Source organism: Malus domestica, chromosome 10 (genome assembly GCF_042453785.1).
Source record: "Malus domestica chromosome 10, GDT2T_hap1".
Classification (NCBI taxonomy): domain Eukaryota; kingdom Viridiplantae; phylum Streptophyta; class Magnoliopsida; order Rosales; family Rosaceae; genus Malus; species Malus domestica.
Genome location: NC_091670.1, coordinates 32,785,598 through 32,797,860, shown reverse-complemented (window position 1 = coordinate 32,797,860; position 12,263 = coordinate 32,785,598). Strand labels below are relative to the sequence as shown.

General features: G+C 41.0%; 2 protein-coding genes across 2 annotated transcripts; one reads left to right on the top strand and one right to left on the bottom strand.

Annotated features, from left to right (window-relative positions):
• The first annotated feature begins 4,100 nt into the window (after positions 1-4,100).
• LOC103445906 (uncharacterized) lies at positions 4,101-4,661 on the top strand. Its single transcript, XM_008384961.1, has one exon. It carries the CDS (start codon positions 4,101-4,103, stop codon positions 4,659-4,661), a length of 561 nt encoding a protein of 186 aa, XP_008383183.1.
• Positions 4,662-8,357: 3,696 nt separating this feature from the next.
• LOC103445860 (G-type lectin S-receptor-like serine/threonine-protein kinase CES101) lies at positions 8,358-11,687 on the bottom strand. Its single transcript, XM_008384913.4, has 7 exons — positions 10,390-11,687; positions 10,109-10,172; positions 9,829-10,031; positions 9,528-9,738; positions 9,174-9,411; positions 8,909-9,059; positions 8,358-8,813 (listed from the first exon to the last, which is right to left on the bottom strand). The coding sequence occupies exons 1-7, from the start codon at positions 11,581-11,583 to the stop codon at positions 8,505-8,507; spliced, it is 2,370 nt and encodes a 789-aa protein (XP_008383135.3). The 5' UTR covers positions 11,584-11,687; the 3' UTR covers positions 8,358-8,504.
• Between the last annotated feature and the right edge of the window lie 576 nt (positions 11,688-12,263).

Here is a 12,263-nt window from a genome sequence, read left to right as displayed (position 1 = left end):
GCTTGGTTAGATGAGTTTATGGGCCAAATCGGGAGCAAGAAAGAAGACTTTCCAGAGCCTAGCAATTTTCATGTCAACATGACGTATGTGTTATCCGCCATGTTTGGTGCCGAGCTTGATCAGTCCGCCACTATGAAAGGTGACTATTTGACAGCAGAGCCAATGATGGCTCATGTTAGTGTTGAAGTAGCTGGAGAGGGAGAGTTGGGAAAAAACTGAATCATCTGAGACATCCAAAGATAGTCCATTAGGGTGCGTTTGGTACGTGGGATGGGACGGAACAGAGTGGGACGGAACCGTTCCGTCCCACGTTTGGTGCCTTAAAATTGTGTGGAACGCGCGTTCCACGGAACAAAAAAGGGTCAGATTTTGGTTCCCCCTCCCCCCCTGGAACAGGTTTTTCCATCCCGTGGGACACAAAATTTTTTTTTTTGGACAACAATACCCCTTTTATTTTTCATTAATTACATTGTCTACCTCCCTTCTCTCCCGTAACCTCCCTCTGTTCTACCACAAACCCAGTAACCCAATCCCTTCTTTCCCGTAACCTCCCTCTTCATCCACCACAAACCCAGTAACCCAATCCCAGCAAACCCATCCGACGACGACGACGTCACCACCGTCACCAGCAAACCCCTCTTCTTCTCCGGCGTCGTCACCACCGTCACCAGCACACCCTCTTCTTCTCCGGCGCCGTCACCATGGAGCCGTCACCAGCAACCCCTCTTCTTCTCCGGCGCCGTCATCATAGCCAGGCCGACGACGACGACGCTGCACGGAGGATGATGATGACGCTGCAGGGAAGACGATGACGACGCTGCAGGCCGACGACGACGATGACGCTGCACGGAGGATGATGACGACGCTGCAGGGAAGACGATGACGACGCTGCAAGGAGGACGATGACGAAGCTGCAGAAATTGATTGAAATGAATTTTGGGATTTTTCTGTGTTTGATTTTGGGATTTTTCTGTTTTTTTTCTTCTTGTAATTGTTTGCTGGTGACGAGATCTGAAATTGATTGGAGGGTTTGCTGGTGACGAGATCTGAAACTGGATTAGTTGCCGAGAAAACGAAGGAAAACGAAAACTGGGGTCTGATTGTTTGAGTTCATACTCGCACTCAGCAATTGTACAAACAAGGCTAAGTTAGTCATTTAACACGAAATCCAAACCGTTCCGTCCTACGCGTACCAAACATAACACGAACCTCCATTCCGTCCCGTCCCGTCCCGTCCCGTCCCGTCCCGTTCCGTCTGCGTACCAAACGCACCCTTAATGACCTTTACAGATAAAATAGTGTTTAGCCGCCCAAACACGTTGCTAGCCAACCATCTTAAGCCAATATATGTTGCAGCTCATTTGGAGGGGGTGTTCTTCAAAAGGGTTTTGATTGATGGTGGAACGGCTGTTAACATACTACCAGCCAAGTAAATGAAGAAGATGGGGAGAGGTGTAAAAGATCTCATTCCCACGGACCTCACGGTTTCGAGCTTCTCGGGCGCTATCACCAAAACTCATGGGATATTGCCCTTAGAAGTGGACTTGGGGTCCAAACAAATCATGTTGGCGTTCTTTGTGGTGGATTGCACTTCCACCTATGGAGCATTACTCGGAAGGGACTGGATCCATCAAAGTCTCGCCATACCCTTCACTCTACATCAGCAAGTTGCTGTTTACCATGAGGCAGAGATGGAGGGACCAGGCTTTTGGGAGATGGTGGAGGCCGAATCACGGCCATTTCTCCTTACCGCCAATGTTGCGAAGGCAAGTTTATACAATCCCAATGTAGGAATTCTGCAGTGTTCAGGAGCAGATAAGAACGGCCGCCTTACCAAGGTGACGGCCCAAAAACTCTTAGAACAAAGAATGCTCATCACTAGAGAGGAATGTGATAGACCCTGCATCGTCCCAACATCTCAACACCATCAATGACAAAACAAAAGAGAAAGGATCAGGTAATGGCAGTTAGGTCCCTGATCAAAAGACTGTTGGTGTATGGGAGAAGAAGAAAGCAAGAAAGGGAGCTCTTAGAAAAAGAATAGTAGAAATGGCAGCTAGGAACTCCGACTAGCCAGGATAAAAGCAAAGAAGAGCTTTGCGGAGAAGAATTAGATGCGGTCATAGGAATGTCCGAGTGCATATATGACTTGGATGAGCCAGACAACTTGCCCGAAAGCCTGGAGTTAGTTGAATTTTTGTGCGCAGAACCTGACAAGCCACCACCAGAAGTTCAGGATCATTTGGAAGTCATTGATTTGGGGACAGAAGGAGATCCAAGACCTATACAAATTAGTGGCTTGTTAAAGACTAATGATCGGGCAAAGATTGTCCGTCTTCTACAAGAATTTAAAGATTGTTTTGCTTGGCATTATATAGAGATGCCAGGTTTAGATTCAACCTTGGTGGAACACAGAATGCCCATCAAGGAGGGATATAAACCTATTAAGCAAGCGCCACGAAAGATGTCAAAAGAAATAGAAGAAAAGGTCAAAGAAGAGATTGAAAGACTAGTAAAAGCTGGATTTATTAGACCTGCCAAATATGTGGACTGGTTGGCCAACATTGGACCCGTTTTAAAAGCCATAACAAAAGCAGTACGATGTTGTGATGATTACAGAAATATTAATGGCACTACACCAAAAGATGAATATCTCATGCCCATGGCTAATCTTTCCATAGATGCAGTGGCAAAACATAAAGTCTTATCTTTTATGGATGGAAATGTCGGGTATAACTAGATAAATATGGCCCAGGAAGATATACACAAAACAGCTTTTAGGTGTCCCGGGCACGTGGGGGCATATGAATACCTAGTCATGCCATTTGGGATCAAGAATGCTGGTGCAACCTATCAAAGGGCAATGCCATATTTCATGATTTGATTGGTCAGAACATGAAGGTGTACATCGATGACATCGTGGTGAAATCCAAAACAGAAGAGCAACATCTGACAGACCTCAGACAAGCTTTGACAAGGATGACGATCTATAAACTAAAAATGAATCCAAAGAAGTGCGCGTTTGGAGTAAGAGCGGGCAACTTCTTGGGATTCATGGTTCATCAAAGAGGTGTAGAAGTGGACAAGAACAAGTGTCGAGCAATAATGGAGTCACCTTCGCCCACCAATAAGGTGCAACTTCAGAGGCGCTAGGCAAAATTAATTTCTTAAGGAGATTCATTGCCAATTTAGCGGGCAAGATCCTGCCGTTGACTCCTCTACTGAGACTGAAGGATAAAGAAAATTTTGAGTGGGGACCACCACACCAAAAGGCTTTTGACAACATCAAAGCCTATTTAACTTCTCCACCAGTGTTGTTACCACCTCAAAGGGGAAAACCCTTAAAACTATATATCTCTGCTTTAGAGAAATCAATCGGGAGTTTACTAGCCCAAAACAATGAAGGTGGGAAAGAACAGGCGTTGCACTACCTCAGTAGAATTCTGAATAAGGTAGAAACAAGATACTCCCTAGTAAAAAGATTATGCCTAAGCAACTAAACCCTTCACCCACAAGCAAGAAGAATAGATAGCAAGCAACTAAGTATGTCTTATGGGAGAAGAACCTGCTAAGGAAAACTCCAGATGGGCTACTATTGAAATGCCTAGGCCAAGAGGAATCTATGAGAGTAATGGTCGAAGTACATGAAGGAATATGCGGGGCACATCAAGCTGGAACGAAGATAAGGTGGTTGCTTATGAGGTATGAGTATTTCTAGCTCGACGTAGAAAAAGATTGCACGTCCTATGCCCGAGGCTGTGAAGAATGTCAAAGGCATGAACCCCTCCAACATATGCCTTCAGTACCTTTAAATCTAATGGTCAAGCCTTGGCCTTTCAGAGGGTGGGCGATGGACTTCATCGGGCAGATTTATCCAGCTTCTAGCAAGGGGCATACTTTCATAATTGTGGCAATGGATTACTTCACCAAATGGGTAGAAGCTTCAGCCGTAAAGACCATAACCTCAGCTTGCAGTCAAGAAATTTATTGAGACCAAGATTCTGCACAGGTTTGGGGTGCCCGAAACTATAGTCACGGATTGCGGGCCATCTTTTATTTCAAAAGAAGTTGAAGAATTTGCAAACAAATACAAAATAAAGATGGTCCAGTCCAATCCTTACTACCCTCAGTCAAATGGCCAGGCAGAGGCCAGCAACAAGATTTTGATAAACATTATCAAAAGAGTGGTGACAGATAGTCTAGAAAGGTGGCATGAAAAGCTAGGGAATACTTTGTGGGCATACCGAACCTCTAAGAGGGCAGGAACGGGGACAACTCCTTATGCTTTGACTTTCAGGCAAGATGCGGTTCTTCCTATGGAAATCAATGTAAGTTCTGTCAGAATTCAAAATCAATTTGGGTTACACAGTGAAGAGTACATAGAAGCCATGTGTCAAGAGATTGAAGACTTAGATGTAGCCCGAATTGAGGCATTGAACCAGATTCAGGAAGGGAAAAGAGCTGTTGCCCGAGCTTATAACAAAAAGATAAAGCTGAAGTCTTTCAAGGAAGGAAATTTAATATGGAAGGCAGTCCTCCCTCTAGGAGCTCAGCTTAGAGGCTTTGGGAAATGGAGCCCAGCATGGGAAGGTCATTTCATTGTTAGTCAAGTATTAGACAAGGGAGGATACTACTTGGCGGACATCGAAGGAAATTGGTAGAAACATCCCATCAATGTCAAATTCTTAAAAAAGTATTGTGCTATATTACGGGATGTTAGGGATTGTTATATTGAAGAAGGTGTAAGATAAAGCAGGCTTCGGGGTGCCGGAGTGCAGTGTTTGTTCATCAACCATTCAAGAAAACAGAAAGATAAAAGTTGTTAAAATGATGTTTTATTCATTTCGACAAATTAGTGAAATTTACATCAGATTCCGCTCCAATGTGCCATGCTCGATTCCTTCTAGTTGCAGTGGTGTCTCGACCAGTTTTCTGGTGTCTTCATGGATAAAACCCGATCATGTGATCGGGTTGTGCGACCAAGATAAGCCTGGTAGATGACCCTTAATGCGAACCTTCACCAGGTATGATGGTGAACTCAGACTTATCGGGGAAACTACCAGGATGGTGATCCCTCAACCAAACTTGTAAAAGTCCAAACAAGCTCAGAACGAGGGAACAGCCTGACCAAAGGTGTTGGGGATAACAGGGTGTTTGACCAAAGGTGTTAGAGATAGTAGTTATTTGATGAAAATCCTTTTTCTCACGTTTTAGGAAACTCCACGTGAGTCTTGAGGAACCAATTTCCCTAGTTTTAGAAGAAAACTTAGAAGGCAGAAACGCCCGAATGAGATAAAGGGGAAGGTTGAAGATGATCTGTTGGCTCGGCATAAAAAGCTTTTGGCTTAAGTTATTTGTTCAAAAATGAAGATTTGAGCCAGAATTTAGGAACATCAGAGGATAGCTCAAAGGTCGTGGGAAGAGCAAGAAACGCGAGATTGCATTAATCTCGTCCAGAAGACACAAGTTCCGAGAGCAGGCGTACATGCGCATGCAGCTATTCAATCAATATTGACACATGGAATTCCAGCCTGAATATTAATTGAATGGGTGGGTTAAAACTGGAACTTTGGGCTCAAAAGGAAGTTAGCCTAGAAGAAGGTATAGAATGAAGGAAGCACAAGGCTCAGCCGAAGCCCAGAAGGCGGAATAAGCCATTTTCCCAACTAAGTGCAGATCACTCGAACCACTTGCTCACTTACCTAGAAGTCAAGTGGTGTCGACTAGTCAGCTAATCAGCCCAAAAGTACTTTACAATGGCAGTACAAGTAAAAAGCTGATGAGTCACTACCCTTCAGCCGCATTCGGGCAAGATCGATACTGCAAGCAGCCAAGCCAAATCATCTATAAAAAGGGAAAGAGAAATCAGAGATAAGGACACTCAATCAAACAAACAAATACACAAACTCTGCTGAAGTCAGATTTGCATACGAAGCTGTAGTCAGCACCAAGCCTTCATCCTTTCCAGGATTAACCCTCACCAAGTTGCAAGACGATCAGCCTTGCCTGACAAGGTGAAACCTTGCCCAACCCTCCTTGTTTTGTCTTTTCATTCATAAATCTAGTAATATGATGTATACTTCCATCTGTATCCAAGTTATTTCTAGCAAGTTTATGATTAAAAGGCTTCTTGGTTTTTGAATCTGGTCTGTTTAATGGTGCCCAACCATGAAAAAAATAAAGTTGGAATCCGCACTCATAGCGTGACTAGATCTAAGTTCTAACCTTTCGAGCATACAAGATTTATCAATCAAAAGTCCTTAGTCTCAAGGCATAAAAAAGAACTTTATGTGGACTTAACCCATCCACGACAATCCTTGATAACAAGAAGTCTGAAGTTACTTAGGGTGCAAGTAATCAACCTATTTCTTAGTTTTACTTCTGATGGAAAGCCTCAAGGCCTATACCTAAGGCCCTACAAAGGCATCTATCTGGGTTCGTTCTGCTCTTCGGGCTTAGGTGATTAAAGTATAACCGTTGTAATACTTCTGCAACAATGAACCAACCACTATATGTTCGAGTACTTGGTTAGTTTTGATTACGAGCCTCAAGACCTACACCTAAGGCCCTACAAAGGCACATTTCATAACTAACTTGGTCTCTCGGACATATACAATAAAACTAAACATCTGTTTTACATCTGTCATGCTAAAGATGGCAGTGGCACGCCTGAACATCTAAAGTTAATTTTAATTGTGAGCCTCAAGGCCTACACCTAAGGCCCTACAAAGGCATCTTTCAGAATTAACTGTCCTTCTCTTACAGCCTGCCAATAAGCAGAAGCCCGACAGACAATATCAACCGGCGCCAACCTCTTGGGGAGCTGTGTGCTCGTCGGCCAGGAAACGTCCCCATCGGAAATTCCTCCAGACGAACAGCTTCTACGTGAACTGCATCAACTAACCATGCGGCCGAATTTCGAATAAAAGATCACCAGCTTCGTATCTAAATTCAAATTTGAACCAAACCCATTTGTAATTACATGGCTGTGAACCAAAAGACCGGGCCTTTCTGCTCGTTCATCGATGTAGATCTGCAGGATATTCTTGTACAGAGGGTACTAAGAGTTCAATTGGGTTGGTCTGGAGAGAAGGAGTCTCAGAGCTTCTTGAAGCTGGCCCCTTTTGCACAAGGCCTGCATAATGTGTGAGTTTGTGGAGTACTATGGAATGGGGTGCGTCACTATTTGAAAGTTCGTTTATCGTTTCTGTACAGAAATATGAACAAAATTTTTGCCGCTACTTTTAACGGAATCATATTTGACAAATGACAATATTCATGGCAATATCTACGTCATCTCAATACAAAATTTACACTATCTCAATTTCTCAATATTATTGATATTGTAGGAATGTTACCTGTAGACAATATTGTGATGTTATATGTACCATATAGAGAAGTTAGTTTAGATATTTTATTCTATCAAGATATTTTCGATACAGTAGTGAGTCCTCATATTCATTTTGGCTGAACATTTTCGAAATCAGTTCATATTGACAAGTTTTTCTTTAGTAGAGATTGTTAGTGTAGAATATTATTTATAAAAAAAAAAGTCGGACGATAATCCAGTCAGAAGATACAATTAAAGAATCCCACAATAAATGGCTTTATAATTAGAGCCACAGCAGAAGAATTTTCAGCCAAACATCATTTTTGTTTGGAAACCTTTGTGGTGATCACTCATGCATATTCATGGCTACTTGGCTAGCAGTAGCAGTATGCTGATCAATGTAATTTGCTTGCTCATTTTTTCAAGCTTTTTTCAAGCAGTAGCAGTAGAACTCAGACTAGGTGACACTCTAAAACTCTTCAACTTCTTAGTTTCTGCAAATGGGAAATTCAACATTGGGTTCCTTGTCTTTGATCATAATTCAAACTATAGCTACCTTGTTGTAAAGTTGCCTGCAAGTCATAACTATGCATGGATTGCAAATCGAAACAAACCGGTTTTCCACCCTTTGGGATTTCACACCTGACCAAAACCAAACGCTGAAAATTACATATAGAGATGGTGAGCCTGTTGTACTGTATTCTGCTTCAGGAACTAGCATCGTCAATTTCGCTGCTACCCCTTTAGATTCTGTGAATTTCATTGTGCAAGAACTGAGGTCTGATGGATCAACCAAAAGGATTTTGGGGCACAGTTTTAATTTCCCAGAAAGGTTTAGTTGAGCTTGTCTGATTAACAGGTTTGATTTGTGTGGACATGAAATCTTTTTATAAGAACGTAAGAGGATCATATGCATTGGCACTGCTACCGCTGCTGCGTAACTTGATCAGGTAAATTATACACATAAAAGTATTGCTCGTCTTACTTAATCTATGTGTAATAACTGAACGTTTTACAGCAGAGAACGGACAGCACACAATGCCAACAGCTATTATATTTGATCTTTCCATAGGTACATCAGTTTGTCTGGAATAAGTAATTTTCCAACTAAATTAGTTCCACCATATAAAAGAAAGTCAAAATTCAGGCAACCGTAAACATAATAGTATGTAATTCATCGCGGTACATCAGTTGAATTGGATATCTCATTTGCGGAAAAAATTTCTGGTTTTTTTCCACTTAGACCAGCTTCAACAACATTTCTTTCTGTAAAAAATGCTGGCTTTGCAGGTAATGGCATCGGTGTGCTTTGATTTGTCAACATAGATACAACATCTGGCATGGTAGGCCGATCAGCTGCATTTTCTTCCACGCATAGCAGACCAACATGAACACATCTTAACAATTGATCTTTGACGCATGAATCGCCTAATGTTGGATCCATGAATTCTAGAACTGTGCCTTCCTTCCATAATTCCCATGCCTGAAACATGCATGATTGTATTTAATTAGAATCACACACCTAAAACTACAAAAAAAAAAAATTTGTCGTCACAATTAAGAATTGGAATGACATACATATCCTACTATATTAAGCAGACGATCAGCATTGTAGAAGCTATTGTTTCTCCTGCCGCTTACAATTTCAAGCATTAACACTCCAAAACTATAAACATCAGATTTTATGGAAAAGATGCCCTGCATGGCGTACTCAGGAGACATGTAACCACTGTTATCAAATAGAAAAAGATACTTGTTTTAGTACTTCTGCATATATAAATAATCCATGTTATATTATATAGCAAACTGAAAGAGATGAAAGATCAATTTATTGTTTACTTACTATGTTCCGACAACCCTATTAGTATTTGCTTCAAGTTCATTATGCTTGAAAATCCTTGCCATACCAAAATCAGATATTTTGGGGTTCATATTTTTGTCAAGTAGTATGTTACTTGCTTTTAAATCTCTATGTATTACTGTTACTCTTGAGTACTTGTGCAAGTAAAGCAATCCTTGAGCAATTCCTTCAATTATAATAAAACGCTTCTTCCAATCAAGTGGCGTGACTCTTGTTGAATCTGCTCAGTATATAGGAAAATTATAAGATTGACAATTTTCTGTGTATTTTTGTCTTATCACACAAATCAGAAACAAAAATAAAGCAACCAGTAGGATTAAAGTGATTGTTACCAACCGAATAAAAAGTAGTCCAAACTTTTGTTTGGCATGTACTCGTATATCAGCATCCTCTCTTCACCATGAATGCAAAATCCAAAAAGTTTGACAAGGTTTTTATGTTGGAGTTCATATATGAGTACCAATTCATTCTTAAACTCCAGTGTTCCTTGCCCCGAACATTTTGAAAGCCTCTTAACAGCTACTTCTTGTCCCGTCACCAATTTTCCCTGAATTAATGATGCACAATATCTCACCTGATCAACTATTTGTTTTTAGCATCAATAGACGAAGTACCGTTCTATGATTAAAAACCTTACCTTATAAACAGGACCAAATCCCCCTTGTCCGAGCTTGTTTTCTGGAGAGAAATTACATGTGGCAGCCATTACAGATGCATAACTAAAGACACTTAAATCCGGTCTCATATATCCATGATTTTGATGTGCATTGGCATCAGTAGGTCGATCAGATTTCATTAAGTCAAGCAATTCATCTTCAATGATCTTTGTCTCTTTCTCGCCTATTTATTATAAGGTATAATATGAATTTTATGTTCATGACAAAAAAAATTTCATTGACATGAATTACATTGTGTACCTGAAAGTGCACATTTTCTTAGCAGCTGTGATACTAGTGCCAATAAATATCCGCGTTTTTGTATCTGCATTGATTAGTAAATATATTTGGCATTTAATTGCGTATATACTAGTGTGTGTGTGTGTGTGTGTGTGTGTGTGTGTGTGTGTGTGTGTGTGAGAGAGAGAGAGAGAGAGAGAGCGGCCCAAAGTTTCCTTTGTTCCTTTTACGCATCCTGCTGAGGAAGGAGTGCACTTGTATGATATAGAGACTAGTGGACAAGTTCTTACTTGAAAACATTAAGTAGATTTACCATTATGGCGAGGTGACTTTGTTTTCAAAATATTGAAAGTAGTATCACCAGTGGAGCCTTCAAGGAACTCTGAGATATTTCTGGTATAATATTGACATCCAGATTGATCATCTTCATCTAGAACATTAAATCCAAGGCACTCGCAATTTTTCCAACAAGAATCTTTACAATCGCTAAGACTTAGACTTGTATTAGGATCAATCGGGTAGGTTTTATTTGAGATGGTTGGAGTAAAGTAACCACGTCTTAGCTCGAATATGTCACCAACATGTCTGCAAGTTGGCTTCTCCGCCCATCTCTGGCATCCTCCATCTGTGTTATAGCCATAACAGTTTTCTGTTCTTGCAATCACAAATTCTCCAGCGTTGTCTAGTTGTCCAGCTAAGGATAGCACCCATTCAGTTGAAGTCTGGTTTAGAGGGTGGTAAGTGAAGGAGGCTTCAGTTTCATTGGAAACAATACTAATATTATACCTACTCATCAGCTGCTTAAATCTCTTACTTGTAGAGGCTCCACTAGTCCAGTAAACCACTCCGCGTCGCTTAATCTGCAATTCTTGCGTTTTGTGGTCCCATTCAAGGGTGAAAGGCCCCGGCTCTGGATTGGACTGACTTGACCATGAAGTAAGTGACAAAATGTGCCCGTTTCTGTGGTTAACCCCTAATTTCATGCCTGGATAAAGGGTATCTATTGGATGATCAAAACTTTGCCACAAGACCCGATTTTTCGATCCATGGATAGAGTTCACTTCTTGTACGACAAAATTGCCAGAATCCAGTAGAGTAGCCACCACAGTACTAGTGTTTGAATTTGCTATTTCTATACTGGCAGAGTAAAGCTCCAACCGCGTCCCGCCTCGGTCCACAATTTTCAACGTTTTGTTCTTGTCGAAGGTAAGAACTCCTGAAGGGTATAAAATAGGTGTGTCTCGGCTGGCAATCCATCCCTGGTTACCACTGCCTTCGCGCTGTATGCACAACTGACTGGAATTTGATTTGTCATATACAAAGAAACCCAAGCAGAAGGTCCCCATTGCAGAACATAAATAAGTTGTAGAGTTGAGTGTGTCACCTGGTTTGAGAGTGTCACCTGGTTTGAGTGTGTCCTGTGCACTTGCAGCTGTATAATAACAAATCCACACTAAGCTTGAAAATATGAGCAAGCAAGTTCTGCAGCTAGCCATGAATGACTATAGAAAAGTATTATCCGCCTAACCTTTGTTCTTTGTTGGTTGTAACTGAGTGATAAGCCCTAAATCTAAAGCAAATTATTAGGTCTCAAGTGATTTAAACTTTAAAGTTCAAGTGGCCGACAAAACTTTTAAGAAGATAACCAATCAACTAAATAGATGTCGAAAAAAGACAGAAGGACCCCTTGTACCACTGAAACATACACGTATACAACTTTGGGTAAGGTTTCTTAAGATTGGAGGTACGCATGTTTCACGCACGTACATATGTTGTTTGACAAACTAGCTAATTTTAGCTATATGTTTTGTCTTGCTTATGTGAATTAAATTGGTTAGTAAACAAGGCTGCATCAACTTTAAAGGAAATAAACTGTTGCGCTTGTACTGTGCAGAAACTCGATTCTTTTGCAGAGGCACTGTTGTGCAAGAGAAACTGGTGGTCTTGGAGATGAATATTAGTGAGTGGCGTTTATTATCATTATTAATAGTCACATGTTTACCTTTCTTTGCTCTCCGATTTGCTAGGTCTTTCTAACTGGATGATCGAGCTAGATTCGAATAACATATTTTCAGAGGTATGTAATCACCAAAACTTGATTCTTGTTCTAAATTCATACATATGTTGGCATATCTATTTTCAATCTCTGGTTACAAGTCTTAATGTATTAGGATTT

Coding starts and splice junctions, on each gene's coding strand:
- LOC103445906 (XM_008384961.1), top strand. CDS start 4,101: ATGGTCCAGTCCAATCCTTACTACCCTCAGTCAAATGGCCAGGCAGAG.
- LOC103445860 (XM_008384913.4), bottom strand. CDS start 11,583: ATGGCTAGCTGCAGAACTTGCTTGCTCATATTTTCAAGCTTAGTGTGG. Junction 10,173..10,389: donor GCCATAATGGTAAATCTACT/TAATGTTTTCAA, acceptor TAATCAATGCAG/ATACAAAAACGCGGATATTT. Junction 8,814..8,908: donor TGCTTAATATAGTAGGATAT/GTATGTCATTCC, acceptor TGCATGTTTCAG/GCATGGGAATTATGGAAGGA.